Source organism: Mauremys reevesii, linkage group 1, assembly GCF_016161935.1.
Source record: "Mauremys reevesii isolate NIE-2019 linkage group 1, ASM1616193v1, whole genome shotgun sequence".
Lineage (NCBI taxonomy): Eukaryota > Metazoa > Chordata > Testudines > Geoemydidae > Mauremys > Mauremys reevesii.
This window is the reverse complement of record NC_052623.1, coordinates 249,384,608-249,409,595: the sequence shown is the minus strand read 5'-3', so window position 1 is coordinate 249,409,595 and position 24,988 is coordinate 249,384,608. Positions and strand designations below refer to the sequence as shown.

General features: G+C 45.8%; 1 protein-coding gene across 4 annotated transcripts in view; it reads right to left on the bottom strand.

Annotated features, from left to right (window-relative positions):
- ADA2 (adenosine deaminase 2) overlaps positions 1-24,988 on the bottom strand; it is a 61,711-nt gene that overhangs the window by 12,672 nt on the left and 24,051 nt on the right. For 2 of the 4 annotated variants that reach the window (XM_039510268.1, XM_039510275.1), the window contains 5 exons: positions 18,010-18,143; positions 16,826-16,870; positions 11,799-11,877; positions 10,178-10,485; positions 5,906-6,131 (listed from right to left, as the gene is read on the bottom strand). In XM_039510268.1, the coding sequence (XP_039366202.1) occupies positions 5,906-6,131; positions 10,178-10,485; positions 11,799-11,821 (557 nt within the window). In that variant the 5' untranslated portion in view covers positions 11,822-11,877; positions 16,826-16,870; positions 18,010-18,143. Of the gene's footprint in view, positions 1-5,905; positions 6,132-10,177; positions 10,486-11,798; positions 11,878-13,801; positions 13,986-16,825; positions 16,871-18,009; positions 18,144-20,069; positions 20,142-24,988 lie in introns of those variants that run through there. The other 2 variants (XM_039510262.1, XM_039510282.1) reach the window with 2 other exon arrangements.

Sequence of the window (24,988 nt, the reverse complement as noted above, 5' to 3'; positions counted from 1 at the left end):
ACAAGACAATAAAATGGAAAGGAACTGCACCTTAACCAGGGAGGCATATGTGAAGTATTTTGTATTACTGCATGCAATGGCATTCCGCATTTCAGACATGTTCTGGGGAGCACTGAGTGGTGACAGTGGAGCATCACCCTAGAAACCAGGAATGCAAGCACCAGAGGCATCTTTTCAGAAGCTTATCTAACTGAGTTCAGCTGCAGACTGGCCTTAAGTAGAGAGGGTGTGCTCCTGCTCAGCAGGGGAGGGTGGAAAGATTTTGTGTGGGAAGAACCTGGACTGCATAGCAAGCCTCTAGGAAAACAGATGCAGAGTTCCAGTTGAAGCAAACTCCCCCAGATACTGGCTCAAGGAAAGCTATTCTCAAAATGCAGAAGGTCAACTGAGAACACCTGCCTGTAGGGTGAGCCTGGAGTTTGTCCTTATCAGGTGTAGAAACACTGAAGGAAAACCTCAGGGTGGGTCAAAAGACCATGTAAGTCTATTCATGTGACCATGTGAGTCTATTCATGTGACCATACATAGTTTACTTCTAGATAAGGACCAATAAGCAGTTATTTATCAAAGTAATTTTTCCATAGATTTTCCTGGACACACAGACTTCTTCAATAAATATGTGTAGTGCTCTTTTTCCCCCTGTATATAGGGGAGAAAGAGTGGCCCCTTACATAGATTCTCTTATATATAACCTGTTGTGTCTATGTAGCCTATGCTCTTGTGTTAGAACTAGTAAGAAGCCACCAACACCCCTCCTAAAAAAATTAATTGTTACATTTCTTACAAATTCCCCTTCCCTTGAAACTAATTATTCCTATGTAGAACTGTGAGGATATAGCGATCCATCCTTGATAACATGCTACTCTTTTAAGGGATCACTAGGCCAACTTTGCCACGAATAACCTTCGCAGACAAATCTGAGGATTGCTGATTCTCTAGGGAAAAAAAGCAGGTGAGTGGTTGGATTCGGCTAGAACAGATGTGGGCAAATCTGCCAGCCACCGGTGCTCCAGGCAGCACGGTAAGGGGGCAGGGAGCGGGGGGGAGGGGTTGGATAGAGGGCAGGGGAGTTCAGGGGGCAGAGGTGTAGATAAGGGTTGGGGCGTTCAAGGTGGGAACAGGGGGTTGAATGGGGGCAGGGGTCCCAGGGGGGCAGTCAGGAAGGAAGGGGGGTTGGACAGGGCGGCAGGGGGCAGTCAGGGGCAGAGGTTCTGGGGGCAGGGAGAAGGGGTGGTTGGATGGGGTGGCAGGGGTCCGGCAGTCAGGGGACAGGGAGAGGGGTGTGTGGATGGGGCGGGAGTCCCGGGGGCCGTCAGGAATGAGAGGAGGGGTTGGATGGGGCGGTGGGAGTCCAGGGGCGGTCAGGGGACAGGGAGTGGGGGTGTGTGGATGGGGCAGGGGTCCGGGGGGGCCGTCAGGGAACAGGGGCGGGAGTCCGGGGGGGGGCAGATAGGAGGTGGAGGGTGGGTCACGACCCCCTCCCCTAACTGGCCCTCCATACAATTTACTAAACCCAATGCGGCCCTCAGGCCAAAAAGTTTGCACACCCCTGAGCTAGAAAGACCCTGCTTGGTTCATGTGTGACTATGTACTGAACAATGCTATTGCAATGCATAGGCACAAGGGGGCAAAATCACAGGAGACCTGCAAAAGTCTGTTTTGCTTCTTCATGGTGTAGAATGAAGGCCTGAAAGGTTTGATTGCTTGTTTTCTATTCTATATGGGTCCTTAGACTGCAATCATCACCATAGTATCTAAGCACCTTCCGGTGATGTATTAAGCAACATGTCTAGCATCTATCACATGTGGTTCATTTTCTCTCTCATCCTCTTTCTAAGGGGAGAACTGAAAGTGCAATGAAGTTTTGGTTTGGTAACACACACTCTGCTCTGAGTTTCTGTTAAAGAAAGTAGGCTGAAGAAGTGCACCTGGCACTTGGAACAGAAGGTGGTGAGGTTTGTGATGGTCCTTGATTCCCATGGAAATTGCCTGAGACCAGCACCCAAGAAAGCTCTATCTCCTACACTGACGAGCTTTACCCTTATGGCAGAAAGTTCCATTGTGCTCAAGGAGTGAAGTCTACATCCTGGATCTTTAGCTGATCTTTTAGATACGCTGGGCCCCGGCCACGGAGCTCTTTCACCTTATGAATGAATACCAGCAATGTCAACTTTGCTTCCCTGAGTGTCTCCGAGAATGTTTATTGTGAGCACTCAGCTAAACCACAGCATCAGAGGTATTGAATATTTAACAAAAAAAGTCTTTCCAAAGTGTTAATCATTGGAATTAAATAGGGGAGGATTTTTTAAAATGTTTCTAAACTCCCTGACCACAAACCTCTTCCCCTCTCTGTTGCTCGGCATTCAGTCTCTTGCAATATCACCACTTCACTAGCTCTCCAGCCCCCGCAGAGTACTCTAGGGTCAGGTCAGACAAGACCTGAATTTCTAATATGAAAAACAAACAGAAAAAAGAACGGAGTGGGGTGGAAATAACACACACTCTTCCAGGGCCTCTCTACATTACAAAGCAGCAAAAAATATAAAGACATGTCCCTTTAACTTTGCAGATCACCCTTAAGCAGGGGCATCATTTCAAAAATAGTCTGGAGAGGGAGGCAAAGTTGTGTGTCAGCATACAGAACATTATATGTGACTATATCATATCCTGCAATGGTGGGGGGGGGTGTATAGGATGTACACCTATGAAAAGTTGGAGGGGGAGGCAACTGCCTTTCTTCCCCATAGCAAATGACATCCCTACTTTTAGGAAGTAGTTCTATCTTCATAACCACACTGTAATTTTTGGAAGGAAGACTGTTGTAATAACCTGTCTTCCCCACACCACTTTTAAACTTGAAAATAAACAGTTTGATTGTAGGGATTGTTTGGTTTGTCTGTTTCCAGTCCTTCATTCCAATTTCACATTGAAAACTAGTGGAAGGGGTACAGTCCCTGGAAACACTTTCTCCCTTCCCCTCAGGCTTGCTGATCCTCCCCATCTTGTACGTAAGAGAGCCTGGACCTTCCCCAGATGCCATATGCCCTTGACACATATTTGCAGGCACCCAACTAACCATCAGTTCCCACCCACCCCAACATCTTCTTTCCTTCAGCCTGTTGATGCTCAGGGCAAACGGAAGGGAGGTCACTTGCGGGGCAAATGTTCAAGGGACTGGGAGCGTTTCCAGAAACTTAAAGCCATAGCAGATTGGGGCTCATTCCTGGCAAGACACCAACTCCTCCATTGCCAGAACACCTCCCCAACCCCCAGATTAGTACTCAGGGAAGAGATCAAAATAAGAGGGGAGCTCCTGAGTATGGTGGCTGTGATCATGTGCCTGGCCTTTATGTGGGGACATTGCATTACATCATCTTGTGGTGATGGACCTCTTAAGGGTTGTGAGAAGCAGCACAGTCTTGTGGATAAACCTGGTGCTGAGTTTCAGGAGACCTGAGTTCTGTTCCTGCCTCTGCTGCTGGGTGAACTGGGTAAGTCACTTCACCTCCCTGTGCCTGTTTCCATCCCCCCAACCCCTATTCTGTTGTGTATTTAGATTGCTTCTTTGGGGCAGGGACAGTCTCTTATTATGGGCTTGTCTACACTTAAAATACTACAGCTGCAGCACTTCAGTGTAGACACCGACAGGAGGGGTTCTCCCATCAGCATAGGTAATCCACCTCCCTGAGAGACGGTCGGTAGGGCGATGGAAGAATTCTTCTGCTGACCTAGTGCTGTCTACACTGGGGGTTAGGTCAGTAAGGCTACATCTCTCAGGGGCCTGGATTTTTCCCACCCCTGGGAGACATAGCTATACCAATGTAAATTCTTAGTGTAGACCAGGGCTATGAGTCTGTACATTACCTTACACAATGGGTCCCTTAACTCAGTTGGGGCCTCTAGGTATTACTGTAAAATAAAAGATAAGGGGACACTGAATGGCGATAAGTGTCTCTGAAGTAAGTTCATGTTCCAAGCAGGCAACTAGCCAGCACAGCCAAGCATGTGGTGTGGCGTCCTCTGCAGAGGTACTTCCCTGGTGCTCTCCTACCCTTATTCCTATAAATGGGGTTCTCTTGATTAGATCAGGAGGGAGAGTCAGTATTCTGTAAAATACAACGGAATGGGGGGCTCGAGGGATGTTCCTCAGAGCACACTGAAACATCCAGGGCAATCACCTCTGTTCAGATATTTCAAAAGGAGATTTGATGTAAAATCCCTCTTGTCTATTATTTCTCTCCCCCTCTTCTGGAGAGGCACCCCCATGTGAGCTGGTGTCATGGTCTCCCTTTTCCCCACTCTACCTTGGAAGGGGTGGAAAGCCAGCAGGGGAACAGCCTTTCCTCTAGAAGAAGCTGATGGAGATGGGACTTGCTGCTGGCAAACATCTGCTTCTCCCATGAGGTGCTGCTGCTTCTTAGCCTACTATAAAACAAGGCTGGGAGCCCTAGAAACTCCTCAGCCCCAGCACCACCTTCTCCTTCTGATTCCATTTCCAGTTTCCTCAGCTTGCTGACTTCTCAGCTCACCATCTGAGGAGGAGGGGATGCTCTGGGGAACCAGTGCTCTCTAGCCCAACAGAAGGCAGAACTCTCCCTCTGCTTTTAGCAAAGGAAGGGGAGCTGCACTAACTGGCATTTTAATGCTTGATAGCTCCTCAATCTGAACTGTCTCACAAATCATTAATGCTCCATTCCAAGGTATCTTCCATCTGATAAGTGATCAGTGCCCTAAGGAGCAAACAGTCTCTGTTTAAATATTTGTGTATATTACATTTTGAAAAACCCTACATTGAAAGACCATTAAGATTGGACAGTCAAGCACTCAAAAGTTAGGAAAAGCCAGAATTAAGGTTGCCTGTGCTCATGCATTATGGGAAAGTCTTTCGTTACAGGATCACATACAGGGAAACCCCACTATAATGCGCCCCGCAATAACGCGAATTCGGCTATAACGCGATCGTAAGGTGGCTCCGGCCGTCCCAGACCAAAAAAAAAAAAAGCGTCTGGAGCGCCACTGAAGCGCAAAAAAGAAAAAAGAAAAAACCGCCAGAGCACTGCCGAAGCATTAAAAAAAAAAAAAAAGCGGCCGGAGCGCCGCGGAAGCACAAAAGAGAAAAAAAAAAGAAAAAAGAAAAAAAACGCCAGAGTGCCGCGGAAGCGCAAAAGAGGAAAAAAAAAAAAGAGGCTAGAGCGCCCCCGATGAAAAAAAAAAACAAAAAATGGAATGTGCCTTCCCCACTGCCTCTTCCCCCTTACCCTCGCTTACCCTTTTGGTGAGAAGAGCAGTTCTCCTCCCCAGCTGCTCCTCGCTCTTCCTCTGCCCCTTGCACATCTCCCCTACTCTCCCCAAGTGTTTCCCTCTCTCATTGCACGGCTGAGAGCCCCCGCTGCTGGAGCTGCACCCTTTCAGTTACTGCTATGGGCAGTTCGCAAATGAAAGTAGTTTTCTGCCCAAGAGAAATTGACCGGCTTGAAACTGACCAGCTTGAAATGGTAAAACCCGCTATACCGCGACCCCAAATTTAGCGCGATCGAATTTTTTGGACCCCAATCATCATGTTATAGCAGGGTTTCACTGTACTATTTTTTCCACAGGAACCCAGTCTCATTCAGTACACAAGATAGACAGTGCATTCCCTAACTTATGCTTGTTTGACTTTGCAACTATAACATGCTTGTTACTGTGTGTGTCTGTGTGTAAAATGCAATTTTAAATTGAGAGTCGGGTGTGTGTGTGTAAAATGCTATTTTAAATTGAGAGTCCAGTTTCCAGAGCAGCCACCCCAGAAGGATGATGGGCCAGAGTGACCTGGCAAAACCTGTGCCCTGTTAGCAAATGACCAGCAAGCAAAGAATAATAGTGCTATAAAACTCCAGAGTGCCTCAGATCATTGCTCACACACCTGTTATCGAACTCACTGATGTTGTGCAGCTGCTTCCGGTAAGTCTCTAGCAACACCCACTCTGAGCAGTTCGGTGGCACTGGGCTGGGTGGTTGAGGCTTGGAAAACTTAAACTGAACAGTACCCGCATGGGTGAAGCAGATGTAGCAGTCAGGTAGGTAGGTGGCATAGTACACCAGCCAGTCCACGCTCAATATTGCAAAGTCATGCAGGTGTAAGACAGCACCTGTGGGGGAAAGGGCAAACATAACAAGAAAGGGCTGCTGAAGTGAAGGGGAAGGATGGTCAACATGACGACAATTAAATCCACCCATGTGGGTGTGCCTGGAGGGTCTCATAGATACAGTCATGAGCAGCCCCCATAGCAGCAAGACTGCACACCTGCCCTGCCTCCCCCCATGTGAGACACAGATAGCACATTCCACATCAAACACAGGCCAGGCAGAGCGTGATGGCTCAGTTTGAGGGGAGGGGGGAAATCAATAGGGAGTTCTACGCTCTACTTCTCCACTGGGATGGAAAATGCACTGAGTTATTAAAGGTCTTTCAGACACACTCCACCATGAGAGAGCTGGCTCACACCCCACTGATTTAAAGAGGAACTTTCACACTAAGCAGCACTTTACAACACATACTATTTAACAGACAGACCTGAACCAAATCCCTGGATCTAAGCAGTTTGGATTCAGATGTGATTTTCTTCATCTAGCCCCTATTTTTACTGTGGGCCAGACCAAAACCTCACATACTGACATGTTGGGGAATTCTGAGGTCAGAACAGAGACCTCTATTCATCTCTACTACTTAATCAAACACACACACACATTTCTGTCTTGTATTCATAGATTTCAAGGCCAGAAGTGATGACTGTGATAACCACTGACCTCCTGTACAACACAGGCCATAGAACTTCCCCAAAATGAATTCCTAGAGCAGATCTTTTAGAAAAACATCTATTCCTGATTTTAAAATTGTCAGTGATGGAGAATCCACCACGATCCTTAGTAAATTGTTCCAAAGGCTAATTACCCTGACTAAAATTTACACCTTATCTGCTGCTGGCCATCGCTACCCACACTATCCTGCAGTAGATTGGCAACCGGCAGAGCTTTTACTGCGACAGTCCATGGAGTGTGAAACTCATTCTCCTCACACACACATCCCTCTGCATTATCAAATATCATCCTAGAACTCTCCTTTTCTAGAGATTTTTTAAAAATCATAGAATCATAGAATTCGAGATCAGAAGGGACCATTATGATCATCTAGTCTGACCTCCTGCAAGATGCAGGCCACATAAGCCGATCCACCCACTCCTTAAGCAAGCGACCCCTGCCCCATGCTTCGGAGGAAGGCGAAAAACCTCCAGGGCCACTGCCAATCTACCCTGGAGGAAAATTCCTTCCCGACCCCAAATATGGCGGTCAGCTGAACCCCGAGCATGCGGGCAAGACTCTCCAGCCATACCCTCTGGAAAAAGGCTAACAATATCCTATCATTGACCCATTGTACTAATTACCAGTGTGGCACTTAATTGACCTATTGACTAAGCCCGTTATCCTATCATACCATCTCCTCCATGTTAGCTCTTGTGTAAAACCTCCCTTTTTAAAAGATGCTGTGGGATCTGGATTTTTTTTATATATATTAATTTGCATATCACAGCAGTTTAACTGACTGTGGATTACCCTGAACTCCTTGAGTGTTAAGAGGCACTTTATAAACACAATAGTTACATTATTAGAGTATTTGTCTTAAAGAAAACATGACTATGGGTACGTCTTCACTACCTGCCGTATCGGCGGGTAGCAATCGATTTCTCGGGGATCGATATATCGCGTCTCATCTAGACGCGATATATCGATCCCCGAACGCGCTCCTGTCGACTCTGGAACTCCACCAACCCGAACGGCGGTAGCGGAGTCGACATGGGGAGCCGCGGACGTCGATCCCGCGCCGTGAGGACGGTAGGTAATTCGATATAAGATACTTCGACTTCAGCTACGTTATTCACGTAGCTGAAGTTGTGTATCTTGTATCGATTTTCCCCCATAGTGTAGACCAGCCCTTAGTTGTTAGGATGCAAGGCTGCAGGTCAGAAGATCAGGGATCTATCCTAGGCTCTGCTACACATTTTTGTGTGTGACTTCGGACAAGTCACATAAGGCCAAAGTTTCAAAAGCACTCTCTGATTTTGCATGTCCAATTTCAAGGTGCTGAGCAACCAAAGTTCCTGACTTAAGTAGAACTATGGTGGTTTAGCACCTTTGAAAAAGCAGGCCACAGCAATCTAAAGTTGGGTCCCCAAAATCTAGACAGCACTTTCTGTGCCTCAGTTTCCTATATGCAGTCTGGAGTTAATATTACAATGTAATATTTGTATTACCATAATGGTCAGAGGCCCCACCCTTGATTGGGGCCCCAATGTGCTAGGCACTGTACAAATATAGAGGCAATCCCTTTCACAAAGGACTTACTATAAATACTGTAAAGAAGCTACAGGAGATTCACTAGTGCTTGGGAAGCAATTTAAGATCCTTTGGAGGAAAGGGATGTAAAAGCAAAAAGAGTTAAACATTTTCCTTGCCATTTTTTCAAAAAGCTAAGATACTTATATTTTTAAACCGCAAATTCCCTGCTATTTGATTCAGCAGTGAAGGGATAATGGTGAGTTGAACATCTCAGTTATTTCTGTGGTAACCAATCATGATGCCATAAACCCCGGAGTCTGACATCACCGCAGGGACACGCTAGCTGATTAGGGAGACGGCTCTTATTCAGACAGAAACAACAAACCAATTCAGAATGGTGGGAGCAAAGCAGTTTACTTTTTGTATAAATGCACTCTCCACAAATTTTCCCCAGAGCAAGGCTCCGCCTTGCACCACAATAGCCAGACTGAGAGGGTTCCAATATGGGATCTGGTACCTAGAACAGATCAATCTGAAAGGAGAATGCATTGCACAAGAGGGAAGTGTGTTCTCAGGTTTCAAAGTGAAAGCCTTCTGTCTTCACCTAGAAAAGGAAGCCTAATTAAAATACTTTTCACTGCATCAGAGAGAGAAGTGGAAGGGTAGAGAGAAGTCAGTCAGCTGAGAGTCAAGGCCTTCAGATGTACAAATACATTAACTCTTTGCTTCCCACATGGAACTGTTAAGGTCACAGAAATTCAGAGAGTCAGCAATAGCTAACCCCCTGCTGGTTAGACTGGATGGCTTAGATTTCAGATGGTCAAAAATATCTGCCCAACCACTCAGTATATTATAGTTATTAAGGATTAATTCTTAGAATGCCGACATGTTCCAGACTGCTAGCAAAACAAATGCTTAGGATGACACTGTGCATGTATTTTACACTCATATAGTGTCTTTCATCCTAAATCATCCCAAAGCACTTTACACACTATGTATGCACCATATGGTGTAATGCAGCCATCTCTGAGGTGAAAGGCTGTAGCCAGCTTGTACACAGCATGCTGCACAAAGGTGGAGGGAGGGGAAGTTTCGGCCAAGGACCATAGGGCAAATTCCTGCACTTACAAACAGAGATCTTTCTCATCTGTGTGGATCAGAACTCAGTTTTTAAGGTCTCAACTGAAAGGCCCTAACAGAAATTCAGTTTTCATATAGATGTTGTATAGATCATACAAACACACAGTCTAGGGTGACCAGACAGCAGGTGTGAAAAATCGGGACAGGGGGTGGGAGGTAATAGGGGCCCATATAAAAAAAAAGCCCCAAATATCACGACTGTCCCTATAAAATCAGGACATCTGGTCACCCTAACGCAGTCTCCAACACATTAATAGATCTATGCTGTACACCGTACTTGTATAAGGACATGTGTACAACACCACGTGGCAGCACGTTTGTTTATACAAGATCCGTTGCAGGCCTGGGACGCACTGGAAGGATGAGCACCCCCAGCGCTGAAGCGCACTACACAGAGGTCAGTGTCTTTCCCACATTATATTATTTTGTCTTCTTTCTCCTCCCAAGTGAGGTAAATGGTGCTGGAAAGGTCCATGCTGTACAGTTATACAGGATACCCACATGTTTGGAAACCCTCCCTGGCCGGTGTAATTCCTCCTTTCCCCCAGCCCAAAAGAGCCAGCCCTAATACAGCTCCTTTCAGGATCTGAAGTTGCTCTACTCAGCACCTGTTATAAGGTCCTTTTAGTTTCACACCGACAGATTCTTGCCCCCCTCCTGGTCTCTGTTTTATCACAGAAAGCATTGGGTCAACCAAGAACTCTCAGGCCAGAATCCCTACCTTTCGGCATACGTTTCAAGATGCTGAACACTGCACTTTGATCAATGAAGGCTTTGGCCCTGAAGAAGTGCATGCTGGGTGGGAAATTTCCATCCTTCCAGGCCTTGGCCACTTCCTTCTCCTTGAGGCTTATTAGATACTCATTGACCTGCTGTTCCCGCATCCCCAGCAACAGGTTGCCGCCAATACGGCGGACGTTCTCCTGCTCCATCAGGTAGTCCCGCAAAGGGATGGGAAGGCAAAGAGGAACCAGACTCAGAACAAGGAACACCAGCCAACCAGCCTGAGGCTTCATGTCATGGACACACCTGGGGAAAAAACAATCAGAGCTGTAAGTGCAGGTCAAAAGGTGACATCTCAAGGGTGGTGTATTGGATCTTTAACAAAGAAATGGCAGAATGATGTGTGCTAGGCCATCCTGCTGAAGGGCCCTTACAGGGGGGGGTAGGAGAATCTGAGATGAATCCAGGGAAATACCCGACACTCCCAAGTATTCAAAGGAATCAGTTTTGAAATGCATTTGATTCATAACCATTCAAGTAGGCAGTAAGATCCTGTGAGGAGAGGATTTATCCCTGTTGGATCAGGCTGACAGTGCATCACACTGTCCAGCTTACTCAGTGCTATGGGAAGGGGGTCTGTGGCAAAGGATTGGTCCTAGAAGCAGAGATTTGTGAGATCAAGACATTATGCTTCTGAGCCAGCCCTATGGTTAACAGACCGACTAAGGGACACCTAAAGACAGGGCACCATGCTCCTGGACCAGCCTGTAGGTCAGAGTATGTATGTGTGGGAGGCTGGGTGGAGGGGGATAAGGAGACAGGTTTGTTGTCATACAGAGTATGCTGAACTTCAGAACCATTCAGGTTCTGTTACTCGACAGTCCAGGAGAGACTGAGCTGATCTCACAGCAAAATGCATTCTCACAGTTAAAAGGGGACTTCACATCAAGCTCAGAGGGGAGAGATAGCTGCGTGGTTTGAGCATTGGCCTGCTAAACCCAGGGTTGTGAGCTCAATCCTTGAGAGGGATCTGGGGCCAAAAAAAGTCAGGGACAGTACTTGGTCCTGCTTGTGAAGGCAGGGGACTGGACTCAATGACCTTTCAAGGTCCCTTCCAGCTCTATGAGATAGGTCTATTACCACAGTGCACTAACTTCACACCAGGAGTCAGGCATCTCTAGTGCCCAGATACCATCTGCCACAACTACTGGTAGAGGGGAGAGAATGTGGTGAGTCAGAGAAGACAGACACATGAGAAATTACTCTCCCTCCCCAAAGAGCATTGTTGGAATCACAATCTTCCAGCAATGGGCACCAGTCTGGAGGGTTCCTAATCACATCAGACCAACCCAGTCTTGAAAAGGACTCAGGGCTGCAAGATGGTTCCCTTTGTATTACATTTCCTGCTTCAGTCCTCTACCCAACTCCCCCCTTTTTGCCTGCTGCCCCATCACACTCCTCTCCCACACTATAGCTGGCAGCAAGATGGAATCTCCTATACAATTTAGCTCAGGAATGAAGGGGTTAGATACAGCTCTAGAGCCAGCCAGTTCTGATCCCAGCATAGCAAAAGCATCTTAAAAAAAACACAACAGCCACAGTGAGACAGACCCACTTACTGTCGATTTTCTCTTCCTTGCATCCAGAGATCATCCAACTGCAACCGAGACAGCAGGTCCTAGTCACCGCTCCTTCAGACTACAAAGCAAAGCAGCTATTAAAACATGGAACAAATCAAACAAGCCAACACTGACAGTTCCACTTCCTTGTTTCAGTTTCACTTTTATGCTTATGGCTCGTCTAGAGACCCTCAGGAATATATTTTAAAAGAAGAGGAGGGGAGGGGGGCAGGAAAGGTTATGAGAAAAATAAACTAAAGGAATGTAAGGAGCAGAAAGCCTTGGCTGGCCAGGTGAAGAGGGCTGAGGTAACAATAGGCTGAGCTAGCAGGAGGACATTCCAGAGCCTCATGGAGAATGGGAAATGGAGACCCAGGGCAGCAGAAACATTCGACACATCTCCACAAAGGATATGGTCAGAGGAAAGGAGTGTTCTCTGGTGGTTCTCAGATAGCCAGCTGGTCACATAGCACTTTCTCATTCTTCTATCCCATTTGCTAAATTTTAACCTCTTCATTGCCCTCATGTGAGAGGTCATTGTCATCTCTGTGTAACTGCCACCCACTCATAATCTGACAGTTTTACATAGATGACAAACGTACTCTCAGGAGAGGCCTGGGCCCAGGCTATTTTACAAACTGCATTGCTTCCTACTCTGAGGCCCCACCCAAACTGTCACAGAAATACACATCTGCTGAGCTATTTTAACACAGTTCAGGGTAAGCCAGTTTAAACACAGTTTTGCCTGGCTATTGAAGACCAGGAACAGCTACATTGCAAACACCATTTAAAAGACCTTTTTAGACAAGATCCCCAGCTAGTCGTATTTAAACACACTTTTAATGGTTTTTGTCCAATCAACATTGACTATAAGAAAACTGGGCCAAAGTCATCCCTGATATAATTCCATTTTTACTAGAGCTGAATTTGGCACACAGGGCCAATTCTGCTCTCACACTAGATGTAAATCAGGAGTAACTCTGAGGTATAGTAGCATCAGAGCTGGTCACACAAGAAATCATGACAATTTTTATAATTTTGAGGGTGTTTCCACTTTGCGTGGTTCAAAATGGACCCCTTTGGGGTTTTTTTAAACATTTTAAATAAAAAATGTTAGAAATTGTGTTTATCAACGACTGTTTTCAGTACATAAAAAGAATAACAATCTAGATCAGAGGTGGGCAAACTACGGCGGGCGGTTGGATGGGGCGCGAGGGGCAGTCAGGGGTGGGGGATCCGGGGTTAGTCAGGGGACAGGGAGCGGGGGGGGTGGATGGGGAAGGGGTCCCAGGAGGCCATCAGGGAACATGGGAAGTTGGATGGGACAGGAGTCCCGGGGATGGGCCATCGGGGGGCAGATGGGAGGGAGTGGGCTATGACCCCATCCCCTAACCGGCCCTCCATACAATTTCCAAAACCTGATGCAGCCCTCAGGCCAAAAAGTTTGCCCGCCCCGATCTAGATAATGATTTTGTAACTTTAGCGCCCTCGTGGCCAAGATGGAGTCTGCTCTGCAGGCAGCTCTGGCCGAGAAGGCGTGTGCAGGAACAATCCCTTCCACCCCAGGGGCACCTGTTCCAAACCCCGCAGAGTGAACACCCACCCACCCTCAGGAACGTACAATGGATATAACAAAGGGGGATATTTATTTACAGAGGGATGAGAAGCGAAATACAACAAGGGGAAATATAGGGGGAGCAGTAAAACAGGGCTGCATCCAAACCAAGGCCCCCCAGGCCCAGTGGTGGCACCGTCTGGACGGGCAGACACCGAGCAATGTGTCTGCACACAGAGTTCAGGAGGCCTGAGCAAAGTTCCAGTCCGGTGCTGAGTCTTGGGTGCTCCTGGTCGTCTTCGGCGCCAGTGAACTCTCCCCAGCAAACCCCTCTGGTGCCCTCTCCTGCCGCTCTCTGCAAAGCCCCACAGAGCGACCACCTCCCCACTTAACTAGCTACAGCCTCCCTCCTTGTTCCCAGTGCAGAGTCACCAGCCCCAGTACTCACAGCCCCACGCAGCTCTGGGGAGCCGTGATACTGGGTCCAGCTCTGGCCTGTCGTCCTCGGGTGATTCCCCCCGGCACAGGGCTCCTCCTGGCTCCTGTCCTGGGCTGTCCCCGACCGATCGGGCCTGTTCTCCTCAGGCCTCAGGCAGGTTCTCCTTCTTCCTTCTCCAGAGCCCGCCCCGCTGCCTCTCTCCCTCCCTGGAGCTCCAGTCCCACCCCCTGGCTTTTCCTTCCTTTTTTCTTACTCTCCCCCTCCCACCTGGGAAAAAGATTTAAAGGGGCCATGCTCTCTAAACCCCAAAGGGGTTACAATTTAAATTACAAATGTCACCAAAAATGAAAAAAATCAACAGTTCTTGAAAACAAAAACAAAAACCAATCTCCAAACAAGTAATTTTTAATAATGCTTTATATTGCAAGATTTCAGCTGGCACTAATTGGTACTAACCATGATCAGAATCAGGTCCCTGGGGCTTAAACCCCTGTTAGCGTGGCTGCCCTCTGAAAATTCCAACTGTATTCGACAACAGGTGCCAGACCTGTCTCTTCCCCCTCTGACTCCACTCAGCCAAAAGTGACAATGGTTTCTCATGGGTGCGCACAGGTGGAACGGAGTTCAACACCTGTGGTATGAAGGGGTGACCTACCTGTAGTTCTATCAGGGATCTACCACACTGTCTTGCAACAACTGTTAACTTTGACTGAGCCTTGTTTTCAACTCCAGCTGAGGGAGCATATATGGAGGGCATCAGGGATCCATGCTTGATGGCCAACTTAAACATGGCAGAATGTTTTTTAGTGTGGATACAGCCTAAGATGGTCTCTCCTCTGGGGCAGTTTCAAGGAACTGGAGAGTATAACCTCTCACTGAACACCAGAGACGCACAGTGCTCCACAGCAACTATTAGTTCCCTAAAAACAATACAAGGATCAGAGGATAAAGTGTTTGAGGAGAGGTGAGGGAAGAGAAATGCATGTAGACTAGAAAAGAAAGTTCAGCAGGAACAAGAGCTCTGTCTATAAATACCTTCAAGGGAACAATATAGATGAAGGAAGGGAATTACTCCAATTATCTGAAAGTAGTAAAGCAGAGAGCAACAGCCTAGAGCTAGAACCATAAAACCAAATTCAGGTTAGGCATTAAGAAAAATGTCTTTACAGAGAAATAGGGCACTAGAGACAGACTCCAAGAGAAGAGTGTTGAGACATCATCAGTGCAGAGAGCTAAGGAAATAGACAAGACACATGTACGGAGAAACCGTAGTCCACAGAGCACTGACTGGTGGTTCTCAGATAGCCAGCTAGTCACAAAGTATTCGCTCATCCTTACATGCCCATCTGCTAAATTTCATTTAAGCTACAAATGCACAAAATACTTCCCTAGCAAGACTTTTCTATGTAAGCAATTGCAGTAGTTGCCATGAGGATTGTATGTAAATGCAAGGGGAGGTAATCTGTGAGATCATAAATAGGGGGACAGGTATCCTATGAAAAAGTTTGAGAACTCTGCACTAGCAGGAATAAGGACAATGAGATTGCATTTATATCATATGTAAAAGGATCCCAAAACACTTTATTAACCAAGCTGTACCAACTATCCATATAGAAGTCACTCCACCTGCTACTAAAACATAGCCCTCTCTGGCGTGAAACATGACAGCCATTTTAAGCCCACAGCAGTGAACAAGATGGAAAGCAGAGGGGAATTTAGTGAGATAAAATGTAATTACTCAAGTTGGAATTTAGCCAGACACCAGAGTTAACAGGCCTATCCTTGTGAATATCATGGTTTCTTTAATGTCAGGGCCTTAATTTTAGGCCTCCTTGGAAAGCCAGGCATGACACAGGGAAACTTGAACAACACAGAGGATCAATACAGATTAACTAGGAGGTCTTTTCCATAAACAACCACCTCTAACCTCAATTCTGCCAATCCCTCACTTCTCTCATTCAACCAAGACCCACTGGATAACATGGTCCACATTACCACTGGATAACATGGTGTGTGGCTCCATAACACAGCTTTAAAGGCACATTTGTGCCCTGTTGCACTGTGGGAAAGAGGACTTTTACAAAGCTTTCAATTGTCTTTTAGCAGCAGGCAAGTATTCTCAGTGAAGTACCCTTGATGCAATTTCATTCCCACACTCCAACCCAAGAGAGCCAGTTTTCATTTTATTCATTCATTCTGCAAAGTTCATCTTTCTTCTCCAGCTTCCGCTTTCAGGACCAACCCAATGCATCACAGCTCAGCATGATAATGTTGCAACCCAACATCATTGCACTAGCCCAAAAGAAATGTTAGGACACTTTGATGGTTTGCAGGGCAATGTGAAAATCAAGGCAAAGCATACACAAATCGTGTCTGGGTAATGTGTTCCTACTAACCCAGTTTTTAAAAGCAGTTTTGCTAATCCACAATGAAAGTGAAAAGACGCTCCCTGAATAGTGGTTTGAGAGTTGGAAGATTGGTGTTCTAGTCCTGGCTCTGCCACTGGCACGCTGTGTGACCTTGGACAAGTTACTTAACCTCTCTGCTCCAGTATCCTTATCTGTAAAATGGGGATGATCCTTTACCAGCTACTTCAAAGTGGCACTGTGAAAATTATGATTATTTATTTGTATAACCATAGTACCTATCAACCGCAGTCATGGACCAAGACCCCATTGTGCTAGGCACTGTACAGACACAGAACAAAAAGACAGTCCCTGCCCCAAAGAACTTACAATCTAAGATTAGTTAGTGTGTGTAAAGCACACCGAACATGCAAAGGGTATAAGTAAGTATTAAGTATTATCAGTTATTAAGGATTGACTGTCTCACAACACTTGGGATGACTAAAACATCCCCACCAGCCTGATAAATAACTGATACTTTTGTCTGGCTGGACAAATGAGGTGGTCAGTGGGAGATCTGCGGGGAGGAAGAGGCATGTCTGCTGTGGCCTGTGCTTGCAGCTTAGCATCCGAGCCGGTGACCCATCAAGTTCACCTACCTTTGCTTCATCTATGCACATAAACTCACCCTCAGGCTGCCTCTTCATCCATCCTGAGCTGCATCTACACCCACCTGATGACATTTAAAAAGAGAATCACAGTTACAAGAACTGAAATCTGGTAATGCAGAGCCAGAGAAAAAGCTACACTCCCAGGTTAACAATTAATCACACAGGGAATGAAGCCACTGATTTGTAATCATTGCCTGGCTCCCAAATATAATAGCCGTGAATTCCTGTGACCACCGTCTGAGACAAGGCGCTTTGGGCTATTCCCAGTGCACTTGCTAAAATTCAAATCGGTTGCAGAGCAAGTCTCTTAGCTGTGAGCTCAGCCGCTTAGCAGCAAGAGGAGTCAGTGGTGCTAGCCAGCAGCAGTCTGAATAACCTCCCCCCCATCACTGTGCTGCTACTGAGCTGAGGTTTCATTTTCAAGTAACCCTAAGTAAGAACTGCATCATCTCTCCCCTGCCTCCCGCCAGGACTGTTCTTTGCTTCCATAACCCCAGGCTTGTAGCTACAGTAACTGAAAGGACAAAGCAAAGAAAACCTTTGTATGGTAACACCAAGTCACTAAGGGCCAGTGCTGCAAGGTCCGGAGCACCCTCAATTGTCAGGAATTGATGTCACCCTTCAGAGTAGGGGCTCCGCACCCCACAGGACCAGGACCCAGGCTGTTTCCAAGGTTTCTGTGCAAGGCACCTAGAGAACATTAGCAGGGCCCCAAGTCAATTATTTGTTTTTTTCCCCCACCTCTCGTCTCTCTCCAATCTTGGGCAGTAAAAAAAGAAAGCAAACTGGGTAACAGACTGCATGTTGTACCTCCTGCTCTCAGGGTTACCGAGAATCCCTGTCCTGCTCACTCTCTCGCTTTAAAGGAAGGAGAAAACCCAATGAGCTCCTGTCTATGTGGGAATTTTTTCCATTAGTAATTTCACATCAGTGCCTGCCCCCACTGTCTAACCTTCACTCCCCACCACACATTAAAAACCACTTATCCTCTCTAGAGCTTATGCTACACATACTGTTGCTCCCCAAATATCAGGTAGAGGAGTTCTCTTCCTTAATTCTACCTACTATATAAGCTGCAACCTGCTCCTGTGCATGAGGCAGGGAACAGAGGAAGAGACTATAAGGGCTTGTCTACACTGGCGATTTACAGCACTGCAACTTTCTTGCTCAGGAGGATGCAATTCCTCCTCAGAACTTATACCTGTTTTTGCCTGAAGTTTATATGCTAGTTCTCCCACTCCTCTGTACTGTTTACCCTCTGGGAGAGAGAAAGGCTGGATGCTTGACACAGATAGTGATGCAGCTTCATCTGGCTTTGCTTGAAGGTGCAGGGAGCTGGAGGAGAGAAATGTTTTTTGGTGTTAAAGAAAGACAGACGTTTGTTGCTGCTTTCCCTCCTTTCTTTTGTGAAAATTCACTGCTGGAAAGAAGCAATGAAAGGTGATGTGGAAAGTTAGTGTAGCCAGGGCAAGTTCATAAAGCAATTGCCTGTGCTACAGAAATAAACAGATTTAAGCATAGTTTTGAAACACAGGTAGGGCTGTGGCAGGAAGCACAGTGTAGGAAACTGTGTTTTAAGCATTGTATAATTACACCGAGGGTAAAATAGCATTCCTTTTCATTCATGATACCACACTGGAGAAAGAAAAGTTTTAGAGCCCAGCTGAGCCACTTTATACCAGTATAATTCACTCCACTGACTTCAATAGTTTTTTTTCCTGATTAACACCAATGTAAATTGGACCAGAAATAAGCTCTTAGGAGCATCTTGTAAAGTGCATTCAGACTAGGATGACCAGATAGCAAGTGTGAAAAATCGGGACAGGGGGTGGGGGGTAATAGGTACCAATATAAGAAAAAGTCCCCAAAATCAGGACTGTCCCTATAAAATCGGGACATCTCGTCACCCTAATTCAGACCTCACTCTTGGATGCTGAAGGGTGACAAGACAAGGAGGATCAAAGTTACCAATAATTGCTGGAGTCTTTGGGATTCCTTGCTCAGGAAAGATGACTTAACATCCACCAATAGCCTTGCTAGACTGTCCTTTTCTCCTTCACAGCATCAAGGTGAACATTTTTCAAGGTATATTGATAAGGGGCAGCAGGCAAGCTGGCTGGCCGACATAATAGGTTCAAAAACTTCAGTCTAGGAACGTTCAGACTCTGCCCAAATGAAGGCCACATTGGAAACTTGATAGTAACATGGGGGGAGTGACTAATTCGCATAAAATAAATCAAGAGCAGCCCCAAGGCTACTTGGGTGAAGTTGGACCATAGCATGTTGGAACCTGCAGGCTCCTTGACCACACTAATGCCTGAAGGAAGAGCGCAGCTTTGAACAACACAGTAGAATTCCAATGAGAGCAATCTGGCCTGAAGGCATGTTTTAGCCACCCTAGCATTAGTTACCATTTATTTCACTGACGTAAACCCGTGATGGCTACACACAGTGATCGCAGGGAACAGGGATACATCCCTGTGTCCACTGAGCCAATCAGGCTCTCTGGCAGTGTATCAATTGCTATGCCTGTTAATCACTGAAGCTCAAGGAAATACACTTAAAAGAAAACAACAAACCGCTAGATACACTGAGCAGCCAGAACAAGCCTAGCCTGTTGAAATTACATTGTAATTAAAACATAATAAAAACTGGCATTTATTGATGAGTTATATTAACCCTGTCTGAAACCATTTGAACAAATTAAGCCTCATAATGGTATTTTTCTTCACTGTTAAAAGCATTAAGACATGACATAGATCAATAATAATACCCACGTTGGCTCTTTGTTACTGGAAGAAGAAAGCTTTGCTGCTGGAAAGCTTCAATTGGCATGGCTTCAGCCAATAAGAAGGCACCTACAAGGGACCCTGCTGGCAAGCCCCAAAAGATAATGCCAGGGTACTTACATGGGCATATAAAGCATGCTCTCAAAAACACTGCCAGGAGCCCAGCTGTCCCACTCCAGGGGACATTTCCAGGGTATTTGCATGAGCAGATACCAATGTATGCCCCAGAAACCATTGCCAGGGCCCCTGCTGGCACATAGCAGTGGATGCTTCCAGGGGACTTGCACAATCATATACCAGTGCCTGCCTCAAGTGCCAGTGCCCCCCTATACATATACCACAGATCCTACATGGGCACAGACATGTGGGGGGGAGGTTTCTGCCAGGGCCCCTACAGGAAAATATACTAGTGAATGCTGGGGCCTGTGTCCCAAGTGAATTGTTCTCTAGTTGTTTTGCGACGGTTACAAACCTGTAAGGCAGAAAAACTGATAGACCCTGAGCTCCTTCCTTCCTTCTCCCAGCTGCTTCTGTCTCTCTCAAGCCACACAACAGCTGAGCAGATAAACAACTTGCCACCTGCTCCCACCTCCAACCCCACCCCCTAAATCCGATATGTCTCCACCTCCTCGTCCGGCTCTGTTCCTGTGTCTGTATTCTCCTCCCTTAAGGCACAGTCCCCTGCAGCAACACAGCAGCCACTGCTGCCTGCCCGCCTCTTTAGCTAAAGGAGAGGCACCTTGTGAAGAAAGCAATAGAGCTGTCTGTTCTCATTGCAAACAAGCTGACACCTTGAAATAACAACTTAGCCTGCATCCAAACTAAGACAGGCAGGAAATCCCACCCTCCGTCTTTGCAATGCCACAGCATATTCAGATTCTGAACAGCCTGACCCTCCTCCCCTTCCGCCTGTGCAACTGGGCAGAGAAAGCAGGAGAAGATAAATAGTGAGCATGGAAGGAAGTCCAAGGGAAAAGGAGGCAAAGCCTATGAAATAGTTAACTGGGTGGTACCTCAGTTTCCCTGCCTGTAAAATGGGGATAATAATGTTTCATCAACATTGTAAAGCACTTTAAGACCTTCAGATGAAAAGTCATGAAGAGTGGCAAGTATTAATTATTATTACTACCATAAAGGGCTCCTAAACATGAATTAAAATAATGGAATGAACCATCCTCCATGCCCAGCAGCTTCTTTCAGCTTCCTCCTTATTTCTGGGGCAGATAAATCATTCTGTTGTGTTGAGTGAAGTATATAAAATAATGAATGGTCTAGAGAAGGTAGACGAGGAACTTCTGTTCTCTTTGTCTCATACCACCAGAACAAGAGGACAGTCAATTAAATTAAAAGGTAGGAAACTGAAAAAAGGAAATACTTTTTCACACAATGTGTGATTACACTGTGGAACTCACTGCCACAGGAAGTCACTGAGGCCAAGAACTTAACAAACTGATTGAACAGATTGAACAGATCCAGAGTGATCATGATGAATGACAACAAAAATGTTAAACCTCCTACTTCAGGGTTTGGACCCATCGCTGACTTCTAGAGATCAGGATGAGCTCCATGTACAGGGCAGATGATCCCACATCTGCCTGCTGCAGGGTTCTTACACCTTCTTCTGAAGTACCTGGTGCTGGACACTGCTGGAGACAAGATACTGAACTAGATGGACCTCAGGTCTGATCCAGCCTGGCAATTTGTGTGTGTGTGAAGCACCCACAGGAGTGCAATGGGGGATAGGTTTGGGCATATACAGTATGACTTGACATTTTGCCTAGGAACATAGGATCAGACCAATGATCCAATACCCTGTCACTGACAGTAACAAGCATGAGATTCTTCAGGCAAGATGTAAGATCTCACTGTAGACAGGAATAGGATTAACCTGGTCCCTGCGAAAATTACTCCATAACCCCAAATATCAGAGGTTAGATTTAGCCCTGAAGTATGGGGCCTTACATTGTTCCCACAATTCTTGTGTATTTTGTAACATTTTCTATTTTAACCCCTTTTTAATCTAGCTAAACCTCTTGGTCTCAATTAAATCTTGTGGCAGCAAGTTCCACTGGCTAAGTGTGAAAGAAAGTATTTCCTTTTATCGGGTTCTGAACTTACCACCTTTCAATGTCATTGAATGTCCCTCTGTTCTCATGCTCTGAGACAGGGTGAATAGAACTTCCTGATCCATCTATTTTATACCACTAATATTTCTGTATGCTTTTATCAAACTAATTGAGGGGGGGGGAAATTGCTTAGGTCCAATTTGACTCAAATGTGACTGTGAGGAAAATGGCCCTGTTTTATTGAACAATTCTGTTCCCTGTGTGTATTCAAAATGAGAATTATTTAATCTAGTGGTAAGAATAAGTTTTCATTGTTTTCTACCCCTGCAGAGCAAGTACAGATATAGGAACGGAAGCCGTCTTCTAGTGTAGTTGTGTGTTGCCTAACACCAAAACGTTAACATCCCCCCACAATCTGTACGTAACCCCCAATGACACAATAACTGACGCATCTTCCACAGAATTGTTGGCCAAGCTTTAACTGCAGAGCCAAATTCCATCCTGAGTTGTGCCCATACAACCCTGCTGAAGACAATAAGGTTGCACAGATGAAAGCAAGTGAAGAACTGAGCTTGCAGGATCTTATATGCTAATGATGATGCATGAGGAGGAAATAAGGCGATGAACCGTCAGATCTCATGCTGAGTTTGCAGGACTGCAAAGTACAAGAATATTCTCTTTATAGTAAACTGAGGAAATTTGCCCTGGAACAACTGAGAGACAGACACAGAATCCTAAGATGCCATTTTTACAGACACACTTTTCAGACTGAACAATACTTTAAAATGACAAATTAATCACTCAGAATTGTGGAAAGCAAAAAGAGCTTAGCTTTTATAAGGGGGAGGGATAGCTCAGTGGTTTGAGCATTGGCCTGCTAAACCCAGGGTTATGAGTTCAATCCTTGAGGGGGCCACTTAGGGATCTGGGGCAAAAATTGGTCCTGCTAGTGAAGGCAGGGGGCTGGACTTGATGACCTTCCAGTTCTAGGAGATTGGTATATCTCCAATTATTACCTTTTAACCCTGACATTTTCCAGACTGCCAGCCATATCCATGTGTAGGATGCCATGTGCATATATACCCACAGTCTCCAAAGGGATAACTAACACAACACACAAGTGGTTTTCAGATGTGACTGATGTTCTTCTAGTGGGTTTTGGCAAATGAAGTTGCAGGGTAGAGTCCAGTGCATCTATACATCTAATTAAGATTACAGTAGCATCCAAAATGTGGTAGGTACTTTACTACTTATAGAAAGAAACAACCCTTGCCCAGTCTACAAAGACAAAAAACAGGGGAAAGTGATATTATACATGCAGAGGTACTATTCCCAGTTGCCCTTCCACATAACCATCATTAGTTATTTTTGCAACTCTTCCCTGTTTACTAATGTGAATTTAGTTTACCTATGCCTATGTATGGTTTATTTTGTCATGTCTCCTCCCCCACCCCATATATAATGCAATAATTTCTGCCAAACAATGTACTGCATTAGCCACTTCTAAAATTATCACCTCCCCACCAGGTTGTCTCCCCTCAGTATGGGAGGATGGAAATGGCTAGCCTATCAGCTCCGAAGAGATTTTTCCCTCCCCAGTTAGTGGTATTCCCTGAGCCCAGCTGATGAAAGACACAGATGTGTCTGCTGAGGAGCAGCTCTCGGTGCCTGCCATGTTCCCAAGAGCCCTCTTCAGCCAGTTTGATGTCTAAGTGGAAGGGAAGAAAATAGGCTGACAGTAGGGTTACCACCCAGACGATTTTCTGAATTGATGAGCTGCTTTTTCATAGATCTTACAGCTAGACAAATAGTGATCTTGTTGGATCTCACAAGCTAAGTAATGACCTAGGACAGGAGTGCTCTAGGGAAAGCGTTAGGACTGAGACAAAGAAAAAGCAAAGGAGAAACATCATCAGAGGAACTAAATACCAGCAACAAGAAGCAAGGGAAGTGCAGCCTGCAAGTCAGAAGCAAAATGACTGCTGGTTTTGTCTCTAGTTTTGTATTTAAAGGGCCAGCAAGGCAGGCATGCTAGGAAAGGCTACAAACTACAGACTTAAGAGATGGCTAGGTGGGAAGAGAAAAGGGAGCTTAGGGTGACCAGATAGCAAATGTGAAAAATCGGGACAGTGGGTGGGGGTAATAGGAGCCTATATAAGAAAAAGACCCAAAAATCAGGACTGTCCCTATAAAATCGGGACATCTGGTCACCCTAAGGGAACTTGAATTCTCAACTTTTTGAGGATCAAGCCTCTGAGTGGAAAAACATACTAAGCAGGAGGCTGGTATTAAAAATAATTATAGTGTTCTTTGGTTTTGTTCCGATAAATGTGATATTCTAATAAAATCCAGATCCCTTTTGGACATCTCTTACTTCCCATGCTTAAAGTTCACTATCATATCATCACACCAAGGGCTGTCAGAAGTGGTGTTGGTGAATCAGGATATGTCTTCATTGCAAAGTTAACTCAAGTTACAATCTGAGTGTTTCCTCTAATTCAAGTCTTGTCCACATATAACTCTTACCTCAAGTGTGGCAGCACTTTTGACTCAAGTTGGTTCAGGGCCTGTCAGTGGGTAAAGGCAAATGTGTGAGTTAGCACAACTCATCAGCTGCTATGGGTTCTGCAGAATACCCATATTGTGCTATGCAGAGGTATTCAAAACTGTGTCACTGAATGAAGAGGATCTTTTTCAAGCATCTTGGGCCTAGAATGATCGCTGAACACAGAGGGCTCGCTTCATTCAAGTGCTTATAGTCCTCCAGTGCCTTCCCAAAATTTCCCTGCCCTGTGTGTCCAAGACAGGACAGACAAGTTCTCCCACAGTTCTCTGGAAAAGAATTCACAGAGCAGCTCATCTTACTGCAGTGAAAAGAACCATGAGATACGTCCCTAGAAGTTTTAGAGCTACACAAAAGTGAGTGCAGTGCTAGCGTGGACACAGCAATTTAAATGTTATTTGGCAATGGGGCTGTTCTCACTTGAGCTAGGTTAACTCAAGAGGAGTAACTTGAGTGTGATACTTCAAGTCAACTGCAGTGAAGACATACTCAGTAGGTGGCACTCTTTCCTCTGAGTAAGTGTGAACCAATGTCCCTGCATGATGCTAGGCTCCTTGCTGCGGAAGGTGTGGTCTTTCAGAGGAAATTGTTTATGATCCAATAGCACTTTTTTTCCTAAAGTGGGGAGTATTGACTTCAGCGTCCTGAGTATATTCCAGTTCTGGAAGAACTAGTAAAGAGGCAGCATGGTCTAGGGGAGAAGGCACTGAGTTAGGACTCAGAAGACCTGTGGTATGTTCCTGGCTCTGCTACTGATCTATT